At 47.3% G+C, this 19,301-nt stretch overlaps 1 protein-coding gene across 8 annotated transcripts in view; it reads right to left on the bottom strand.

Annotated features, from left to right (window-relative positions):
• Positions 1 to 19,301, bottom strand: part of ARSG (arylsulfatase G) — a 175,725-nt gene that overhangs the window by 90,252 nt on the left and 66,172 nt on the right. For 7 of the 8 annotated variants that reach the window (XM_025361648.1, XM_025361654.1, XM_025361652.1 and 4 more), the window contains exons 3-4: positions 7,833 to 8,020; positions 4,422 to 4,469 (exon numbers count right to left, since the gene is read on the bottom strand). In XM_025361648.1, coding sequence (XP_025217433.1) covers positions 4,422 to 4,469; positions 7,833 to 8,020 — 236 coding nt within the window. The remainder of the gene's footprint in view (positions 1 to 4,421; positions 4,470 to 7,832; positions 8,021 to 19,301) is intronic. The other variant, XM_025361657.1, reaches the window with a different exon arrangement.

Here is a 19,301-nt window from a genome sequence, read left to right as displayed (position 1 = left end):
AGCTTTTAATCAAAGGCTATAGCTGCATATGCAACTAGAATGAACAAATTCTCCAGAAAAATGAAACCTTCCCCCAATTGCCCAGGTAACTGCTTCAGCTGTTTATTTCTTTAGAGGTAGATAGAATTCAAATCTCACAAAGAATTGCTATTTCTCATTAGCCTCAAATTTTAGGCCCAGGAACAGGGAGAGCTGTGTTTTCAGCTTCAACTCCTGCCCCAAAAAATGCTTTTTGGCCCTCTCTATAAGCACACTTCCTAAAAGAAGCAAGTTCCCTTCAGTTCCCTGTGAGCCTCATGCTTTGGGGCCTTGGTGGCTTTGCCTGGAATTATCTGCTCTGTGTCTCTCACAGGCGAAACTGCATTAGCACTTCCCAGCCCAGTTTGAGTGTGAAGTTTCCTACAGAATTTCCCTGCTCCTCACCTGCCACAGCCCTGCACTCAATCCCGCCTGCCACAGCCCTGCACTCAACCCATTCTCCTAGCATAACCTACAGACTTTTTATCATCTGGGTAATACCGTCTTCCCCATTAGTGATGCACTCCTCAAGTTAGATACTAGATCTTTGCCAACCCAATATGTGGTGTATGTAGAATAACTAGTAAGTGTTTGTTGTATTTTTTTTTCTTTTTGAGACAGAGTCTCACTCTGTCTCCCAGGCTGGAGTGCAGTGGCATGATCTCAGCTCAGTACAACCTCCATCTCCTGGGTTCAAGCAAGTCTTGTGCCTCAGCCTCCCGAGTAGCTGGGACTACAGGCACCCGTCACCACACCCAGCTAATTTTTGTATTTTTGTAGAGACGGGGTTTCAGCATGTTGGCCAGGCTGGTCGCTAACTGCTGACCTCAAGTAATCCACCTGCCTTGGCCTCCCAAAGTGCTGGGATTACAGGCATGAGCCACTGCGCCCAGACCGTTTGTTGTATTTTTTTTTTAATTGAAACCTTCATGCTAACTTGGTTTGTACAAATGGATTTGGCTATCCCCTAAGTACGCAACATAGCCCTGAAATGCCACCGCATCCAGTATCAGGATGACGTTCCACCAAGGACAGCAAACTTTTGCTGGAAAGGGCCAAATAGTAAACATTTTAGGTTTTTTTTCTTTTTTTTTTTTTTTTAGGTGGAGTCTTGCTCTGTCACCCAGGCTGAAGTGCAATGGCGCTATCTCAGCTCACTGCAAGCTCCGCCTCCTGGGTTCACATCATTCTCCTGCCTCAGCCTCCCAAGTAGCTGGGACTACAGGCGCCCGCCACCACGCCCAGCTAATTTTTTTTTTTTTCTTTTTTTTAGTAGAGACAGGGTTCACCGTGTTAGCCAGGATGGTCTCGATCTCCTGACTTCATGATCTGCCCACCTCGGCCTCCCAAAGTGCTGGGATTACAGGTGTGAGCCACCGAGCCCAGCCAGTTTAGGTTTTGTGGGTCAGATGGTCTCTGTTAAGGCCACTCAACTCTGCCATTATAGTGCAAACCCACCCATAGACAATATGTACACAAATGACTGTACATATTGATATATTGGCTGTTTTTTTGTTTTGTTTTGTTCTGTTTTGAGACAGTGTTTTAGCATGTTGGCCAGGCTGGTCTCGAACGCCTGACCTCAAGTGATTCGCCTGTCTCGGCCTCCCAAAGTGCTGGGATTACAGATATAAGCCACCATGATCACCCTGTTTGCTGTATTTTTAAAAAAATGCTACCTTCCTGTTAATTTGGTTTGTACAAATGGATTTGGCTACCCCTTAGGTACACAACATAGCCCTGAAATGTTCCTGCATTTGGTGTCAGGATGACTCTCCACCAGGGACAGCAAACTTTTGCTGGAAAGGGCCAAACAGTAAACATCTTAGGTTTTGTGGGTCAGATGACCTCTGTAAGGTCACTCAACTCTGCCATTGTAGCGCAAACCTACCCATAGACAATATGTACACAAATGACTGTAAATATTGGCTGTTTTCTTTCTTTTTTTTTTTTTTTTTTTTGAGACCGAGTTTCAGTTTTGCCGCCCAGGCTGCAGTGGTGCAATCTCGACTTACTGCAACCTCCACCTCCTGGGTTCAAGCAGTTCCCCTGCCTAAGCCTCCCAAGTAGCTGGGATTACAGGCATGTGCCACCATGCCAAGCTAATTTTTTATTTTTTCAGTAGAGACAGGGGTTCACCATGTTGGCCAGGCTGATCTCGAACTCCTGACCTCAGGTGATCCACCCACCTCGGCCTCCCAAAGTGCTGGGATTACAGGCGTGAGCCACCGTGCTTGGCCTTACTGTTTTCTAATAATGTTGTATTTACAAAAACAGGCAGCATACTGGATTTGGACCACAGGTCTATGCCAACCACTGATCTAGATCACAGGCATCCTCATACCCCAGTGCTAGAAAGACCTCATTGTGTTTGCAGGAGCCCTGACCTGAGGAACAGCCCAGGGCAGCAAGAGGAGCCTTAGAAGGAATGTGTACTTAGAAGGAATGTGTGAGTGTGCTTGGCATAAACCAGGGCATCTGAAGTTTTTTTCTGAATTCCTCCTTCATTCTATCTCTTCTCCAACCCAAGTTTTTAATCAAAAGATTAACCGGGTATGGTGGCGGGTGCCTGTAGTCCCAGCTACTCGGGAGACTGAGGCACGAGAATCACTTGAACCTGGGAGGCAGAGGTTGCAGTGAGCCAAGATCATGCCACTGCACTCCAGCCTGGGAGACAGAGTGAGATGGGGAACCAGGACAGTGCACCACAGAGAGGACATAAGAGGCAGGAGGGAAGAGGAGTGAACTTGGACACGAGCATGAAGAAACCTCAGTGTCCATGCCAGAAGGCTTTTTGGAATTGTCTGGTCCAAAGACAGCAAATAGGTAGGAGGTACTCTTTCTTCCCACTTCCCACACCCGCAGCAGGCACCAGATCCATCATGGTACCACTTCCTGCTGCATAGGAGCTGGTCTCAGTATCCCCTCACCACAGGAATATGCGCTCAAGGTGCCAACACCTGATCTGGTCCAACCCCTCAATTGTCAAGTGAGAAAACTGAAGACCAAGGAGGAAATAAGTTCTGGAGTAATTTTTAGTGAGTGCAAAAGCCAGGTCTTCACTTCCCCCATCTGTCATTTTTTTTTTTTTTTTTTGAGACGGTGTCTTGCTCTGTCACCCAGGCTGGAGTGCAGTGGCGCAATCTCGGCTCACTGAAAGCTCCGCCTCCCGGGTTCACGCCATTCTCCTGTCTCAGCCTCCCGAGTAGCTGGGACTACAGGCGCCTGCCACCATGCCAGGCTAGTTTTTTTGTATTTTTAGTAGAGACGGGGTTTCACCATGTTAGCCAGGATGGTGTCCATCTATTGACCTTGTGATCTGCCCGTCTCAGCCTCCCAAAGTGCTGGGATTACAGGCCTGAGCCGCTGTGCCCGGCCTGCCACGTTTTTTAAAGCACATGTGGATGATGCCATGAATGCCCAACTGGGAAAAGGGGCTCAAAGGAGGAGAGGGAGAGCAATGAGCATCAAAGAGGAGGTAAGAGTTGAAGAAGATGCCAGCCAATGGGGTTACTGACCAGTGGGTCCCTGCTGAAGGCTGGCTCCAGGCCAACCCTCTGAAAGTCATTCTCCAAATGCAAAAAACTTCCAATGAAAACCTTCTGCCAGGTCTAGGACAGAACAATTCAGCCATTTTTCACAGAGATAGGGAGAGATACTGGGGCGGGGGAGGGGAGAAGTCTGCAAAATAGTCAGAGAATCACATTTGCTTATAAAATGGCAGAAGAGGAAGGGGCCAGGGAGAGGAGAAGCCACCAAAGCTGAGATCATGGTAAACTGCCTTCAAGAGAAAGTCCGTGGCTTCCCATAGGAAATGGAAAAGGACAGTGGCACGAACGGCAACTTTGAAAACCCATCAATAATTCAGTGAATTGGACGTTTGGAGAATCCGCCCTTCAGCAAAGTGATTTTCAGAGAACCGGCTTTGGCAGCTTGATCTTGGCCTACTTCCCCAAGGCCAGAGGGTGAGGCAGCAAAGGCTGCAGGAAGAGGCCAAGAGGCAGCATCTCCTGTTTGGGTCTATGGCCAGGTTTCCTGCTTCAGTGAACCCATCAGTCAATTGTTACTTCTTCCCAGATTAGCCATGTCTGGACCTCATGGGGCAGAATGTTCCCTGAGGTGTAAAGAACCAAGAGATGGCAAAAAAGCTGTTGGGCCTGTGATGGGGCAGCTGGAAGGGCAGACAGGCACCAAGGAAGGGGAGCCAAAGAAGATGTCAGCAAGTGGGATGGAAGGTCCTGGAGAGCCCTGGCACCCCAAATGCACCCAAATGACTTTGTGAACAAAGATGTCCTAACTTAGGTTTGCCCGCAGAGACAGGATGGCTTAGCTGTGCATGGAGTCTTACACAGAGACCTTTATTTTCTGTTTCCCAGGTAACAAATCCCCAAAAGAATTCTTACCACGGAAGTTGGGGTGATACGAGCCGTGGTGTCCAAGATGCCATTTGCCTGTAGAAAAACAAAAGAGAGATTTTCAGAGGAATCCCCGTAGGGGTACCACGGCCCCCTGAGGAGTTGATCACACACTCAGCTCTCCATTGGCTTTGCCTTACACTGTGGACAAGCAAAGAGAGGCTGCAATGCGGTATACAAGCCACGCTTTGCTCTCTGGGGCCGAGATGCTGTCCACAGGGATACATAAAGGATGACTCCAGACCCACACAGGAAACCACAGTGAAAGGGGAAGACAGCCCATCACCAGGAGCCCAGAGAAGCCTAAGCCTCTGCCCCTCAAAGAGGGCTCCGCAGACACAGCAACCCCATATGGGCCATCACCCCCTTCACTTTGCCCTCCTGCGCTGGGGCCCTGCAAAGACACCAGGCGGCCCAGGGTGCAGGTGCACCGCCCCACGTCATCTCAGAAATGTCCGCTTCCTGCCTGGTTTCATCATCTTCCTCTCTAGCCAACGTCAGCAGCCCGCAGTTCAAGCACCGAGACACCTACGGGGCAGCAAATGAGGAAACTCAGATGCCCCGCTGCTCCTTGGTCTGCAAATGCGTTCAATCTGGGGGAATAATTGGGTAATGTGTGGCAGGAGCTCTGACAGTGTCAGAACTCTCTGATCTGCTCTTCCGCTCTGAGGAGTAGACCCCAGGGGCGTCACCCCCATGGTGAGGAGGCAAAGAAAAGAATGTGGTACAAAGATCGAGACGCTGGCAGCATTAAACCGCTCAAACGAGAGAGATTAACGGGCAACCACAGGAGTATGTCTAAGTACATTATTTGATGTGGCCTCAATAAGACACTATCAAACTATTTTTTCAAGGCAAATGCATGTAGCAAAAATTAAGAATTGGTGAAGCTGGATGAAGTGCCTCTGGGAGTCCATTATTCCCTCCCTGAAACTGCTCTATTGGATTGAAAAAAAAGATTAATAAAAAAATTGAGAGAAATGAGCTCTCAATTTCTCTCAGTTGAGTGACTCACGTCTATAATCCCAACACTTTGGGAGGCTGAGGCAGGCAGATCACATGAGGCTAGGAGTTTGAGACTAGCCTGGGCAACGTGGCAAAACCCTATCTCTACTAAAAATACAAAAATTAGCTGGGCGTGGTGGTGCATGTCTGTAATCCCAGCTACTCGGGAGGCTGCATGTCTGTAATCCCAGCTACTCGGGAAGTGGGGGTTGCAGTGAGCAGAGACTGAGCCACTGTACTCCAGCCTGGGCGAAAGAGTAAGACTTTGTCTCAAATAAACAAACAAAAAAAAAAAATTGAGAGAAATGGATTAAGCATTATGTGAAATATTTGGATTAAACATTACATGGGAACATGACTTTATATTAAAATTATGAAAAGTATTGTTTAATCATAAAAATTATAATATGTAAAATTATATTACACGGAAACATAGAATAATGTGAAGGGGGAAAAAGTGGAGCCCAGCGGTATTTGCACAGCTAGGCAACACAGAGACACATGGACCAAGATGAGAAGCAAAGTGTGAGTGTTGTAAATGGATCGATATTCCTTTGGCGGGTCTTTAATTTTTCCTAAAAGTGTACTTTAGTTCATAATTTCAACAGCTGGATATGCTTAAATATACTGCCCAGGATGTGCAAAAGGTGTCGTGAGTGGTGAGGGGGTGAGGAATGGCAGCTAAACAGTCAAGCTGCAAACAGTTGCTTACTTGGAGTTTAAAAGCATGAAAAGGGAGGGGCCGGTGAGGTCAAAACAGCTCCAGAAGCAGCCAGCCCCCCTCCTACAGCATAGGGGCTGAGTCTGGGACAGCCCTGAGACCAAACCCTTCCTGGCTATAAGGTTTATTATTTATTTACTTATTTGTAGATACAGGGTCTCACTATGGTGCCCAGGCTGGTCTTGAACTCCTGGGCTCCAGGGATCCTCCCACGTCAGCCTTCCAGAGTGCTGGGATTACAGGTGTGAGCCCCTTTGTTCAGCCAGCTGTGGGGTTTACACGGACGCGTGTAACTGGCCTAGTAAGGAGAGTCAGCCCACAGTGGCAGTTTTACAAATGGTGTCCTGGTGTTGATGTTGTTAACATAATGACTCCTTGGGGTATGGGAAGAAAGGGATTGGTAAAAGAGAAGTGTGGGACCTTAATTGGTCTCTCCTACAGCCTGGGACTTGCCCCTTCTGGGACAAAGAATACCACACTCCAGGTTGAGCTTCCGTAAAAGGATATCAGGCTCTTTAACCCAGAGTGGGACAAAAGGGCCAATAGCAGAGGCAGCAGCCCTGGGTCTGGGTAGAACAACCCCCCGCAGGTTCACATGGTTCAGACACCCAAAGCATGCCCACAGGGCCACCCGCTTGTGGTCGCACCCTCCCTCCCTTGCAATTTCCTGTATGGTGGAGAAGGCAGGGATCCCAAGGGGCCCAGCTCTTTGAGAGTTAGACTAACAAATGCAGGCAGCTGAGGGTACTTCTGGGAATACTGGGTTGTCTTGGCTCTTGGAGGGGAGAACGGCAGTGAGGCAGAGCCTCAGGGCAAGGCTGGGACCAGATATACCTGTCTAGACCTGGCCTCCGCCCCTCCAGGTTAGGCAACTTCTCTTCACCGGTCTGCAACTCAGTTCTCTTGCCAATACACTGGGGGAGATAATCATCTTCATGCCAATAAATACTCAGCCCAGTGCCTAGCACATAATAAATGCTGAGTAAGAGATGCCTTAAAAATGTTTTAAAGGAGAGGAAGTCATTGGACAATATGGCAGACATTGCTGGTCTCCCAGCAATGCCCATGTCCCGTGTATCCTGCTAACAGAACTGTGGTTTTGTTCAAAGGGAGGGAGATTACCATGCCCAAGTTCAAGTCAGTCACTACAACGCTGTCCCCAGTTTCTCAATCTGGGAGTGCAGCAGTGAGGCGTGGCCAAAAGACCCAGCTCTGGCCAATAAGATGCAAGTGCAATTCTTGGGGCGCGGGCAGAGCTGAGCCACCTCCCTTCTCTTCTTCCTTCTTTGAGCCAAATCATGATTCAGGGGCCTAAAGTTGCTGGATGGCAGTCATGAGGCAGCAAGCATGAGGACAAACACAAAACACTTACATGCTAAGGACGGCAGAGCAGAAAGATCGAGTGAGCGCACCTGGCTCCCGGCAGCATCTTTGAGCAGCTGAGCTAATGAAAGCAACCACTTACCTTGAAACTTGCGGTAATGGGAGGAAAATAGCTCCATGTATGTTTTAATTCACTGTTAGGTCTTTTCAGTTCCTTATAGCTGAGAGCATCCCTAACTTACATAGCAAGACATGAACAGGAAAGCAGACAGGCAGTATGTTTGGGATTTGCAAACACAAGGCAACTGCCACTGCAGTAAATGCAACAGGCAGACGGGGCCCAGAGTTACCTATCATCCCAGTGATGTAACCCGCCTGCTGCAGCACCTCTGCCAAGGTGGTTTCGTTGAGCGGAAGGCCTCCCACAGAGGTGACTGCAAAGTTGTGCGTGACTCCATTGCGAAGGCCAAGTCGGCCAGTGAGCAAGGAAGCCCGGGAGGGTGAGCAGGTGGAGGCAGCTGCATGGAAATCCACAAACCTGCAGGGAAAGGACAGTGGTCAGGACTGCACCAACCACAGGAAGCCAGAGTAAAAGAAAAGGCAATGCCCACTCAGTTCCTGGGATTTCAGTGCTCAAAGATCAAAGATCACCTAGTCATGGGACAGGTCAGGAAATGGGATTTCTGGTTGGGCACGGTGGCTCACCCCTGTAATCCCAACACTTTGAGACGCTGAGGTGGGAGGATCACCTGAGGTCAGGAGTTCAAGACCAGCCTGGCCAACATGGTGAAACCCCATCTCTACTAAAAATTTAAAAACTAGCTGGGTGCAATGGCATGCTCCTGTAGTCCCAGCTACTCAGGAGGCTGAGACAGGAGAATCGCTTAAACCTGGGAGGCCGATGGCCAGGCGCAGTGGCTCGTGCCTGTAATCCCAGCACTTTGGGAGGCCGAGGCAGGCGGATCATGAGGTCAGGAGATCAAGATCATCCTGGCTAACATGGTGGAACCCCGTCTCTACTAAAAATACAAAAAATTAGCTGGGCGTGGTGGCGGGCGCCTGTAGTCCCAGCTACTCGGGCGGCTGAGGCAGGAGAATAGCGTGAACCCAGGAGGCGGAGCTTTCAGTGAGCCGAGATCGCACCACTGCACTCCAGCCTGGGCAACAGAGTAAGACTCCATCTCAAAAAAAAAAAAAAGAGGTTGCTATGAGCCAAGATCGTGCCTCTGCACTCCAGCCTGGGTGACAGGAGCGAGACTCCATCTCAAAAAACAAAACAAAACAAAAAAGGAAATAGGATTTCTGGGTTTCAGGAAAATGAAACCCAGAGAGGTAACACAAGTAGTCCAAGTTTCCACAACTCATTCAAATGGATTTAATCCAACAAATTCAGTCAATCTTATTTATTCGAAGATTCCACATTTCAAATGTGCCTACTTACTAACGTATTTTTTTAATCCCAAAATCAATACTTGAGGTGATTTAGGGTCATTCGCGGATATAGGCAGACCTGCAAAACGTTTAAGTAGCTTTGGCGCACACGTTCTCAATGGAGGCTGAACAAGGTGACCCTCTCCCTCTGGTTTCAGCTCTCATATCACACTGTAAACAAATGTCCTCACAGTCTATTTAGAGCCACGGCTTTTGCATTTTTGTGTTTCGTGTTGGTGGTTTCACTGTGGAAAATTGCCCCCAGATGTGTCTACGTGCTGCGTAGTGTTCCTAAGCGCTCAAAGGCTTCGATGTTCCTTATAGAGAAAATGGATGTGTTAGGACCGGGTGTGGTGGCTCACACCTGTAATCCCAGCACTTTGGGAGGCCAAGGCGGATGGATCACTTGAAGTCAGGAGTTCAAGACCAGCCTGGTCAACATGGTGAAACCCTGTCTCTACCAAAAATATTTTTTAAAAAATTAGCCAGCACTTTGGGAGGCTGAGGTGGGCAGATCACGAGGTCAGGAAATCGAGGCCATCCTGGCTAACACGGTGAAACTCCATCTCTAGTAAAAATACAAAAAGAAATTAGCCGGGCGAGGTGGCAGGCGCCTGTAGTCCTAGCTACTTGGGAGGCTGAGACAGAAGAATGGCGTGAATCCGGGAGGCAGAGCTTGCGGTGAGCTGAGACCGCACCACTGCACTCCAACCTGGGCGACAGAGTGAGACTGAGTCTCATAAAAAAAAAAGTTAGCCGGGCATGGTGGTGTGTGCCTGTAACCCCAGATACTCAGGAGGCCGAGGCAGGAGAATCGCTTCAACCCGGGAGGCAGAGGTTACAGTGAGCGGAGATCATGCCACTGCATTCCAGCCTGGGCAACAGAGCAAGACTCTGTCTCAAAAAAAATATATATATATATATACACACACACACACATATATACATACATATATATAGTAAGGTATCTTTACACAGCAACATTCATAAAACACAGTTATGTATTAATTTAATTAGTGAACGAAAATTTTCTGACTAGATGCTCACAGGACGCTAACCCCATATTTTCCCTAGGAGCAAAAGAGTCAGTATTCCCTAATTCAGTACTCACGGTGGCTTGATAGAACATAACTATTATCAATAACAAAAATTGACTGAGGTCGGGTGCAGTGGCTCACTCCTTTAATCCCAGCACTTTGGGAGGCTGAGGCGGGTGGATCACCTGAGGTCAGGAGTTCGAGACCAGCCTGACCAACATGGTGAAACCCTGTCTTTACAAAAAATACAAAAATCAGCCAGGCATGGTGGTACATGCCTGTAATTCCAGCTACTTGGGAGGCTGAAGCAGGAGAATCGCTTGAACCCAGGGGTTGGAGGTTGCAGTGAGCCGAGGTCATGTCACTGCACTCCAGTCTGGGCGACAGAGCAAGACTCTGTATCAAAAAAATTTTAAAAAGAGTTGACTGAATCTATGACCTATTACTCTATGCCCAGTCCTTTTTTAGACATTGTTGAGAAATACGAAAGAATTCTAGTCATTATCCTACCCTCAAGGAACACGCAGAAACAAGACATTGAATGACAAGACGTGAGCAAATTTAAGTCACAACAATGCACAATGGTATGTAATTAAGACCCCAAATAGACGGATAGAGCCACAGGAAATGGAGATTAGGAATGCTCTAGGATTGAGACACGGAGAAAGAACTTGATGACGGTCCAAGGATTAGAGAAATCTCCGTAGAGGAAGTGGCACAGAGGTTGGAATCAATCTAAAAGATGGGACTGTACGAACACTTCAAAAATCACAAGGACAGGCATTCCTGGTGGAGGAATAGCAGGATATTCTTATTTTTGCAAAAGGAAACACTGAAAGGATACACCACAAGCTAATAAAAGAATGGTTTCCCACAAGGGGAGGGAGAAACAGTATGTGGAGGGGGAAAGCAAGATTTTCTGGACTATGTTGTTATACAGTTTGACTTCTGCACCTTACAAATCTTTTATATGGCCAAAATGTAGAATTAAACCACAAGGGAAAAACAAGCAGACCCTATAATTTTTTAAAAAACCCACTGAAACAAGTAAATCTGATCATATAATAAACAGTAATATGACCACACAGAGGAAAGAATCATTTCAAGTAATATTAGCACCCAGTGTTCAGGCTCTACAACATTAATGGGATATAATCTAAGGACAAAGAGAACCACAAAAAAAGCATAAACTTCACTCAGTAGTTGTTCCATCGGTGGCAATGTTGGGTTCAGGATTTGAAACTATTTTATGTGATATGGTAGAGTAAAGCAAACAAGTAATTATATTAATGTTTCTAACCAGGAACCAAGATTTCCAGGGTAAAAGGTAAAGATATAAAATAAAAGAAGATAATAAAAAACCTATAATGTTAAAATTAATGCAGAAGTCATTATGAACTCATGATTTTTAAAAATATAGATCTCCTTGGCCGGGCGTGGTGACTCAGGCCTGTAATCCCAGCACTTTGGGAGGCCGAGGTGGGCGGATCACGAGGTCATGAGATCGAGACCATCCTGGCTAACACGGTGAAACCCCATCTCTACTGAAAATACAAAAAAATTAGCCAGGCATGGTGGTGAGCACCTGTAGTCCCAGCTACTCGGGAGGCTAAGGCAGGAGAATGGCGTGAACCCGGGAGGCAGAGCTTGCAGTGAACTGAGATCACGCCACTGCACTCCAGTCTGGGTAACAGAGCAAGACTCCGTCTCAGAAAAAAAAAAAAAAAATATATATATATATAGATATACACACACACACACACACAGATAGATAGATAGACAGACAGACAGACAGACAGACAGACAGATAGATAGATAGATAGATAGACAGATAGATAGATCGATTGATCTTCTAGCTACTATCTGCTGAAAGAGCCTAGAATCATTGACACTCCTGTAGCAATGAGGGCGCTACACCCCTATCTTTGTTTTAAACACCATTCTGCAATAAAAGGAATTGGATCTCCTTGGAGAAATAGTTAATTCCAGATTTGAGCAAGGAGAAGTAACAGGGGAATCTGGGACATCTGCTTGTGCCAGGAGGCAAAGACCCAAGAGCCAACTTTGAGGGGCTCCCGCTGGCCAAACTTGGGACAATGTGGGCATCAAAAAGCAATTAGGTCCGACGTGGGGCTCACACCTGTAATCCCAACACTTTGGGAGGCTGAGGCGGGTGGATCACTTGAGGCCAGGAGTTCGAGACCAGCCTGGCCAACACGGCGAAACTCCGTCTCTACCAAAAATACAAAAAATAGCAGGATGTGGTGGCGCATGCCTGTGATTCCAGCTACTCAGGAGGCTAAAGTACAAGAATCGCTTGAACCCAGAAGGCAGAAGTTGCAGTCAGCCGAGATCGCGCCACTGCACTTCAGCCTCGGAGACAGACAGAGCAAGACTTGGTCACATACACACAAAAAAGAACAATTAGTGTATTTGATTGAAGGCATGAATAAATAAAAATCCATTAGTCCATACTGACACTCAGAAAAATTCATTTACCACCATTAGAAAAGCATGTTATGCCAATTCCACACCCTAAAAATTCGTAATTAAACATTCATCTTGACACTTCAGAAGGACCATAGTCATCACTAGGTGATGAGGGAAAGCACTCCTTTTCAGAAGCATGCCAGGCAGTCGGACGCAGGGAAGGGATGGCAGGCTCAGGAAATCACCATTTTTGCAACCCCCTCCCCACCTCACCCAACCCTCACCTATTTTTTTTCTGTTGGGGCAGCCAAACCAACGCATCCCCCAGCTAATAACTGATGATCAGTGGATGTGTTGGGAGTGGTTGTTCAGCGTGTCAACCTCGGAGCATCATAAATTGGACAGAGCTGGCGATCCCCACCTTATAAAATGATTAAGTTTAGTGTCATGCACAACGGGTACCCTGACCTCGTACGTCTCCTGATGGGATGCAAGATGAAGTTTATAAAATCAAGGATTCTTGCCAAAAGCATTTACCCTGAATCTAATCAAATCTCTAGATCTAATTTCCAGGTTACAGGAAATACAGCTCATAGAAAAACAAATTAAATGATACCACAAGGAAGTAATTTAACAAACCAGTATCTTGATATTCTACAAGAAAACTGGTCTAGTCGCTTCAAAAAGTCAGTATCATGGGATAAAATGGGATTGGGGTGGGTAGTAACCTACATTAAAGGACATTAAAGAGACAAAACCAAATGTAATATGTGATCCTTGATTGGCCTGCAGTTCAAATAAACTAACAACACGTTTGGGGATAATTAAGGGAATTTTAATACAGACCCAATGTAAGATATCAGGGAATTTTTGTTCATTTTCTGAGTATAATAACAGTATTATAGGCATATGGAAGAATATTATTCCTCTTTTATATATATATATATTTTATTTTTATTTATTTTTCTCTTGTTGAGACAGTCTCGCTCTGTCGCCCAGGCTGGGGTGTAGTGGTGCAATCTCAGCTCACTGCAAACTCCACCTCCTGGGTTCAAGGGATTCTTCCACCTCAGCCTCCCGACTGAGAGCTGTAGCTGGTAATAGAGGCACACGCCACCATGCCCAGCTACAAAGTGGCTAATTTTATGTTATGTATATATCACTTCAATTAAAAAAAAATCCTGCAGACAGAGGAAAATGCTCAAAGAGAACCTCTTAGGAAGGGGCCTTGGCCCATTAAGTGGGTGTCAGGAGGTCTTCAGGAGAGAAAGCTACTGATTTATAACAAAGGGATTCATTTATCATTTCACTCATCCCAAAAATATTTACTGAGCAGCAACAGCTACTAGGGGCAGACCCTGTAATCCATGTTAAGGAAGCAAAGACACGGTCCCTATGCCCAATGACCTTCCAGTTTCATTTTCAAATGAACGTACAAGGAGGTCATTTCCATTTTACAATGAATAGTTACAGCTAGTTTTTAGCTTGAACTATGAACAGAGTGCTTTACATGTGCTAAATCATTTAATGGCATTAAATGCCCCTAGGATGGGCTCATATAAGGATTCCCATATATAGATGAAGAAACTGAGGCAGGGGGAGATTAAAGACCTTGCCTCACACTGCTGGAAGGGGTAGAGCCACAGTCTGTATCCAGGCAAATCCAGTCCATGTTCCTGGCCGTGGCACTATGCAGTCAGGTATCCAAGGGCACACCCTGGGACTCAGGCCTGCCTGATTCCAAATCCTATGCAGGTGCCATTAAACCACGCTGCCTCTACTAAGAACTCCAGAAGCTTGTCTTGAAAGTTGAAGGGAAGGGGCAGGGGAGACTCGCCCACTCCACAGCCAGTCTTGGAAGGAGGAAACCCCCAAGAGATAAAGTGAAGTTTAAAGTGGAGGGGAAAACGTGCCCAGTCCCCCTGGCCTAATGTAAGGGAGGAGAGAAAAATGAATTTGGCCTGGGCATGAGAAGAGACCTTGAGGCTTCGCCATCCAAAGACAGGTGTGAGACACACACATACACTAAAAACACACATGTATCCAACACACATGCATGCACACACACACACATCTTCAAACACAGCTCAATGTGAACTGAGGAAAGTACTAACTGGGCCTGGGGAAGGCCTCTTGAAATCAGATGACAACACTGGAATGATCTATTCAGGGAAGCCAGTTTTTCAAGGTTTTTGTACCTTAAAAACCACCTACAAAAACCAGGCACCTGAATGCCTGGGGGTTTTCCTCGGAAACCCGCCTGAAGACAGAAGTTTCCTGGAGCAAACCTTGCTGGGATTCTAGGAATGTATGCTTTTAGAAAGAAGAGTTTCTGCTGGCTGGGCGTGGTGGCTCACACCTGTAATCCCAGCACTCTGGGAGGCCGAGACGGGCGGATCACCTGATGTCGGGAGGTTGAGACCAGCCTGACCAACATGGAGAAACCCCATCTCTACTAAAAGTACAAAATGAGCTGGGCGTGGTGGCGCATGCCTGTAATCCCAGCTACTCGGGAGGCTGAGGCAAGAGAATCGCTGGAATCCAGGGGGCAGAGGTTGCAGTGACCTGAGATCGTGCCATTGCACTCCAGCCTGGGCAACAAGAGCAAAACTCCATCTCAAAACAATAAATAAATAAATTAATTAATTAATTAATAAAATAGAGGAGTTTCTGCTTAGCTTCCTAATCTCCAGGTGCCTGTTCAGGGTCATGATCATCCGGATGGCACCCTGTTTCTGGAAACCTTCCTCCTTCACCTTCCAGGAGACCCGTCTTCATCTGCCTTTGGCCTCCCTGATGGTTGCTATTCTCCCTCCATTGTGGGGCTGTCTTCCTTTGTCCATCTCTAAGATGTTGGATGTGCCCAGGCTCCCTCCCCAGCCCTCTTTTTACTTCTAGTCCACTCACACACTCTGGGAAGTCTCAGACAGCCCCACTCTCTAAACTAATGCCTAAAAGCTGATGATCTCCAAATCCGTATTTCCAGTTCGGACTTCGTGCGGAGACTACCTTCGCTCCCGTCCCCTCCCGGAAATCTCTTCTTGGCACCTTAAATGCAATAATCCAGGGCTGCCCTCAGTGTCTTCCCCTACAAAATTTGCTCCCATCTGCCATCCGGGGAGCAGTGCCACCACCATCCACCCCACATCCCAATAGAGAACCCATCAGGGCTGCCTAGATGCTTCACTCCTGCTCGTTCTCCATGTCAGGTGGTCACCAAGTTCTATCAGTTCTCCCAGATCTTTCCTTACTCTCTGCCACCCATGATCACAGCCTCCATGGAGGTCCTTAGGAGCTAGAGTCAAGGTTATTACAGGAGCCTGATCTTCCTGTCACCTCACGTCACCCTTCACACTAGTACAAATGTTTTTCTTTTTCTTTTCTTTTCTTTTCTTTTCTTTTCTTTTTTTTTTTTTGTTGAGACAGAGTCTTGTTCCATTGCCCAGGCTGGAATGCAGTGATGCTGCAATCTCAGCTCACTGCAATCTCTGCCTCCTGGGTTCACGTGATTCTCTTACCTCAGTCTCCTGAGTACCTAAGATTACAGATGCGTGCCACCATGCCCAGCTAATTTTATATTTGTAATAGAAATGGGGTTTCACCATGTTGGCCAGTCCGGTCTCAAATTCCTGGCCTCAAGTGATCTGCCCGCGTTGGCCTCCCAAAGTGCTAGGATTACAGGCATGAGCCACTGCACCCAACCCAAACGTTTTTCCATAATGCAAATTTGATCACACCAATTCCTTATTGAAAAACACGATCTTGGCCAGGCGTGGTGTTTCACACCTGTAATCCCAGCAATTTGGGAGGCCAAAGTGCGTGGATCACTTTAAGTCAGGAGTTCAAGACCAGCCTGGCCAACACAGTAAAACCCCGTCCCTACTAAAAGTACAAAAATGAGCCAGGTGTGGTGGCGGGTGTCTGTAGTCTCAGCTACTCAGGAGACTGAGGCAGAGGTTGCAGTGAGCTGAGATCATGCCAGTGCACTGCAGCCTGGGTGACAGAGTGAGACTCCATATAAAAAAAAGAAAGAAAAGAAAGAAGGCCAGGTGCGGTGGCTGACACCTATAATCCCAGCACTTTGGGAGGCCGAGGCAGGCAGATCACCTGAGGTCAGGAGATCAAGACCATCCTGGCCAACATAGTGAAACCCTGTCTCTACTAAAAATACAAAAATTAGCCATGTGTGGTGGTGGGCGTCCGCAGTCTCAGCTACTTGGAAGGCTGAGGCAGAAGAATTGCTTGAAACGGGGAGGCAGAGGTTGCAGTGAACTGAGATAGCGCCACAGCACTCCAGCCTGGGTGACAGAGTGAGACTCCATCTCAAAAAGAGAAAAGAAAAACATGATCTTGCTCTTACTGCTTCTCTGGGCTTATCTGCTGCCCCTGATGCCTGCACATCCAATGCTCCCAACACACCACATTACTCCCATGCGTCTGTGCCTTTGCACACGCTGTTCTCACCACTGGGAACATCTCTCTCCACTATCCTACCTTCTGTGCATTGGCAAATCCCAGCTGTCTTCAAGGCCTAGATCAAATGTTCAAATGTTAGCACCTTGATGACATCCTCGCTGATCTCTCCTCCTGCAACCTATCTGCCACACCCCAATACCCACACAGAAACGGGGTCCCTCTTCTCCATGTAATTATATATCATTTGACATTTCTCTCTCTCTTTTTTTTTTTTTTCGAGACAGAGCCTCACTCTGTCACCCAGGGTGGAGTGCAGTGGCGTGATCTCGGCTCACTGCAAGCTCTGCCTCCCGGGTTCACGCCATTCTCTTGCCTCAGCCTCCCAAGTAGCTGGGACTACAGGTGTCCGCCACCACGCCCGGCTAATTTTGTTGTTGTTGTTGTATTTTTAGTAGAGACGGTGTTTCACCGTGTTAGCCAGGATGGTCTCGATCTTCTGACCTCGTGATCCACCCGCCTCGGCCTCCCAAAGTGCTGGGATTACAGGCGTGACCCACTGTGCCCAGCCCTCTTATTACTCTTATAGCTGACATTTATGAAACACTTACTTTAATCCAGGCACTTTTCCAAGCACTTCGCATACATTAAGTCATAAGCATCTGCTGCCCCTGGCTTCACTTTAGCTCTGTACAAGCTGGCCCAAGCTTACTGGTGTCATCTCTTTATCTACCACAGCAGAACCAGCTTCATAATTCATGGAACCCAGTAAAATATGAAAATACAGGCTCCGGCCAGGCACAGTGGCTCACGCCTGTAAGCCTAACACTTTGGGAGGCTGAGGTGGGCGGATTGTCTGAGCTCAGGAGTTCGAGACCAGCCTGGGCAACACAGTAAAACCCTGCCTTTGCTAAAATACAAAAAATTAGCTGGGCGTGGTGGCAGGCGCCTGTAGTCCCAGCTGCTCGGGAGGCTGAGACACAAGAGTTGCTTGAATCCACGAGGCGAGGTTGCAGTGAGCTGCGATCATGCCACTGCACTCCAACCTGGGTGACAGAGTAACACTCTGTCTCAAAAATAAATAAATAAATAAATAAATAAATAAGATTTTTAAAAAAAAAAAGAAAAAAGAAAAGAAAAAGAAGAGAAAGAAAATTCAACGTCCCTGGTTCAAGAATCACTAAGCATTTTAAGACGGTGACAGCAAAGCCTGCAACCAAGCACAGGGTCTAAGAGTGTGCAACTGCCCAGGCCACACTGCCCCTAAAGCTAGCCCTGCACAATGCCATCAGCCTTGTCTTAAACCTCTCAGCCCAATGGGCTTCCCAGGCCAGGAGAGAACTACCCGTGGGTCTCAGGACCCCAGACAGTGCTCCCATGTGGCACGTGGTGGCTTCCTTTGCCAGTTTCCACAAGTTTATCTGGGCCTTCTTTAGATTTTTTCCCTACATGCCAGTTATTCCTATACCAACCTTCCCTCTCAGTAAATAGCTCCCCTCCTACCCTGTCACTCAAGTCACAGTCATCTGAGGTTTCACTCATTCCCTCCTCCCTCTCCACGGCTAAATTATTAGCATGTCCTATCAACTCAATTTCCAAATATATCCAGAATCTATCAATTTCTCTCCATCTATCTGCTCATGTCCTGGTCCAAGCTCCCATCACCTTGTACCCAGACCCCAGGGTTGTCGAACAACCCTAGGGGCCACCATTCACACCACAGTCCAGAGGTGAGCTATGTACAGTCTCCCCAGCTATAAGCGGCAGCCCTACTTACTCCCCACTTCCGATTCCTGTCTCCAATTCCCCCCCACCATTTTCCATGGGGCACCCAAAGTCATCTTTAAACATTTTTTTTCTTTTTGAGACGAGTCTCACTCTGCCACCGAGCCTGGAGTGCAGTGACACGATCTCAGCTCACTACAACCTCCACCTCCCGGGTTCAAGCAATTCTCCTGCCTCAGCCTCCCGAGTAGCTGGGATTACAGGGGCACGCCACCACACCCAGTTAATTTTTGTATTTTTAACAGAGACAGGATTTCACCATGTTAGCCAGGCAGGTCTCAAACCCCCGACCTCAGGTGATCCACCTGTCTCGGCTTCCCAAAATGCTGGGATTACAGGAGTGAGCCACCTCGTCCAGCGCCTTTAAAAATGATGATCACCTAGCATGCGTACATGCAGCCCAGGACAGCTTTGAATGAGGCCCAACACAAATTCATAAACTTTCTTAAAACATTGAGTTTTTGTGTGTGATTTTTTTTTTCTTAGCTTATTAGTTATCGTTAATGTTAGAGTATTTTATATGTGGCCCAAGACAATTCTTCGTCTTCCAACACGGCCCAGGGAAGCCAAAGGATTAGACACCCCTGCGATTAGTCCCTGGCTGGAAACCCTTTAATGGGTTCTTATTGCAGTCAAAGCAAATTCGAAGTCAGCACAGTCTACAGGCCCTCCATCACAGCCTCCCAGCAGGAGAGCTGGAGCACAGTTAGGCCCAAATGAGCC

The sequence above is a fragment of the Theropithecus gelada genome, chromosome 16 (assembly GCF_003255815.1).
Source record: "Theropithecus gelada isolate Dixy chromosome 16, Tgel_1.0, whole genome shotgun sequence".
Lineage (NCBI taxonomy): Eukaryota > Metazoa > Chordata > Mammalia > Primates > Cercopithecidae > Theropithecus > Theropithecus gelada.
Note: the sequence above shows the minus strand (reverse complement) of the source record. Positions and strands in the feature narration are given on the sequence as shown.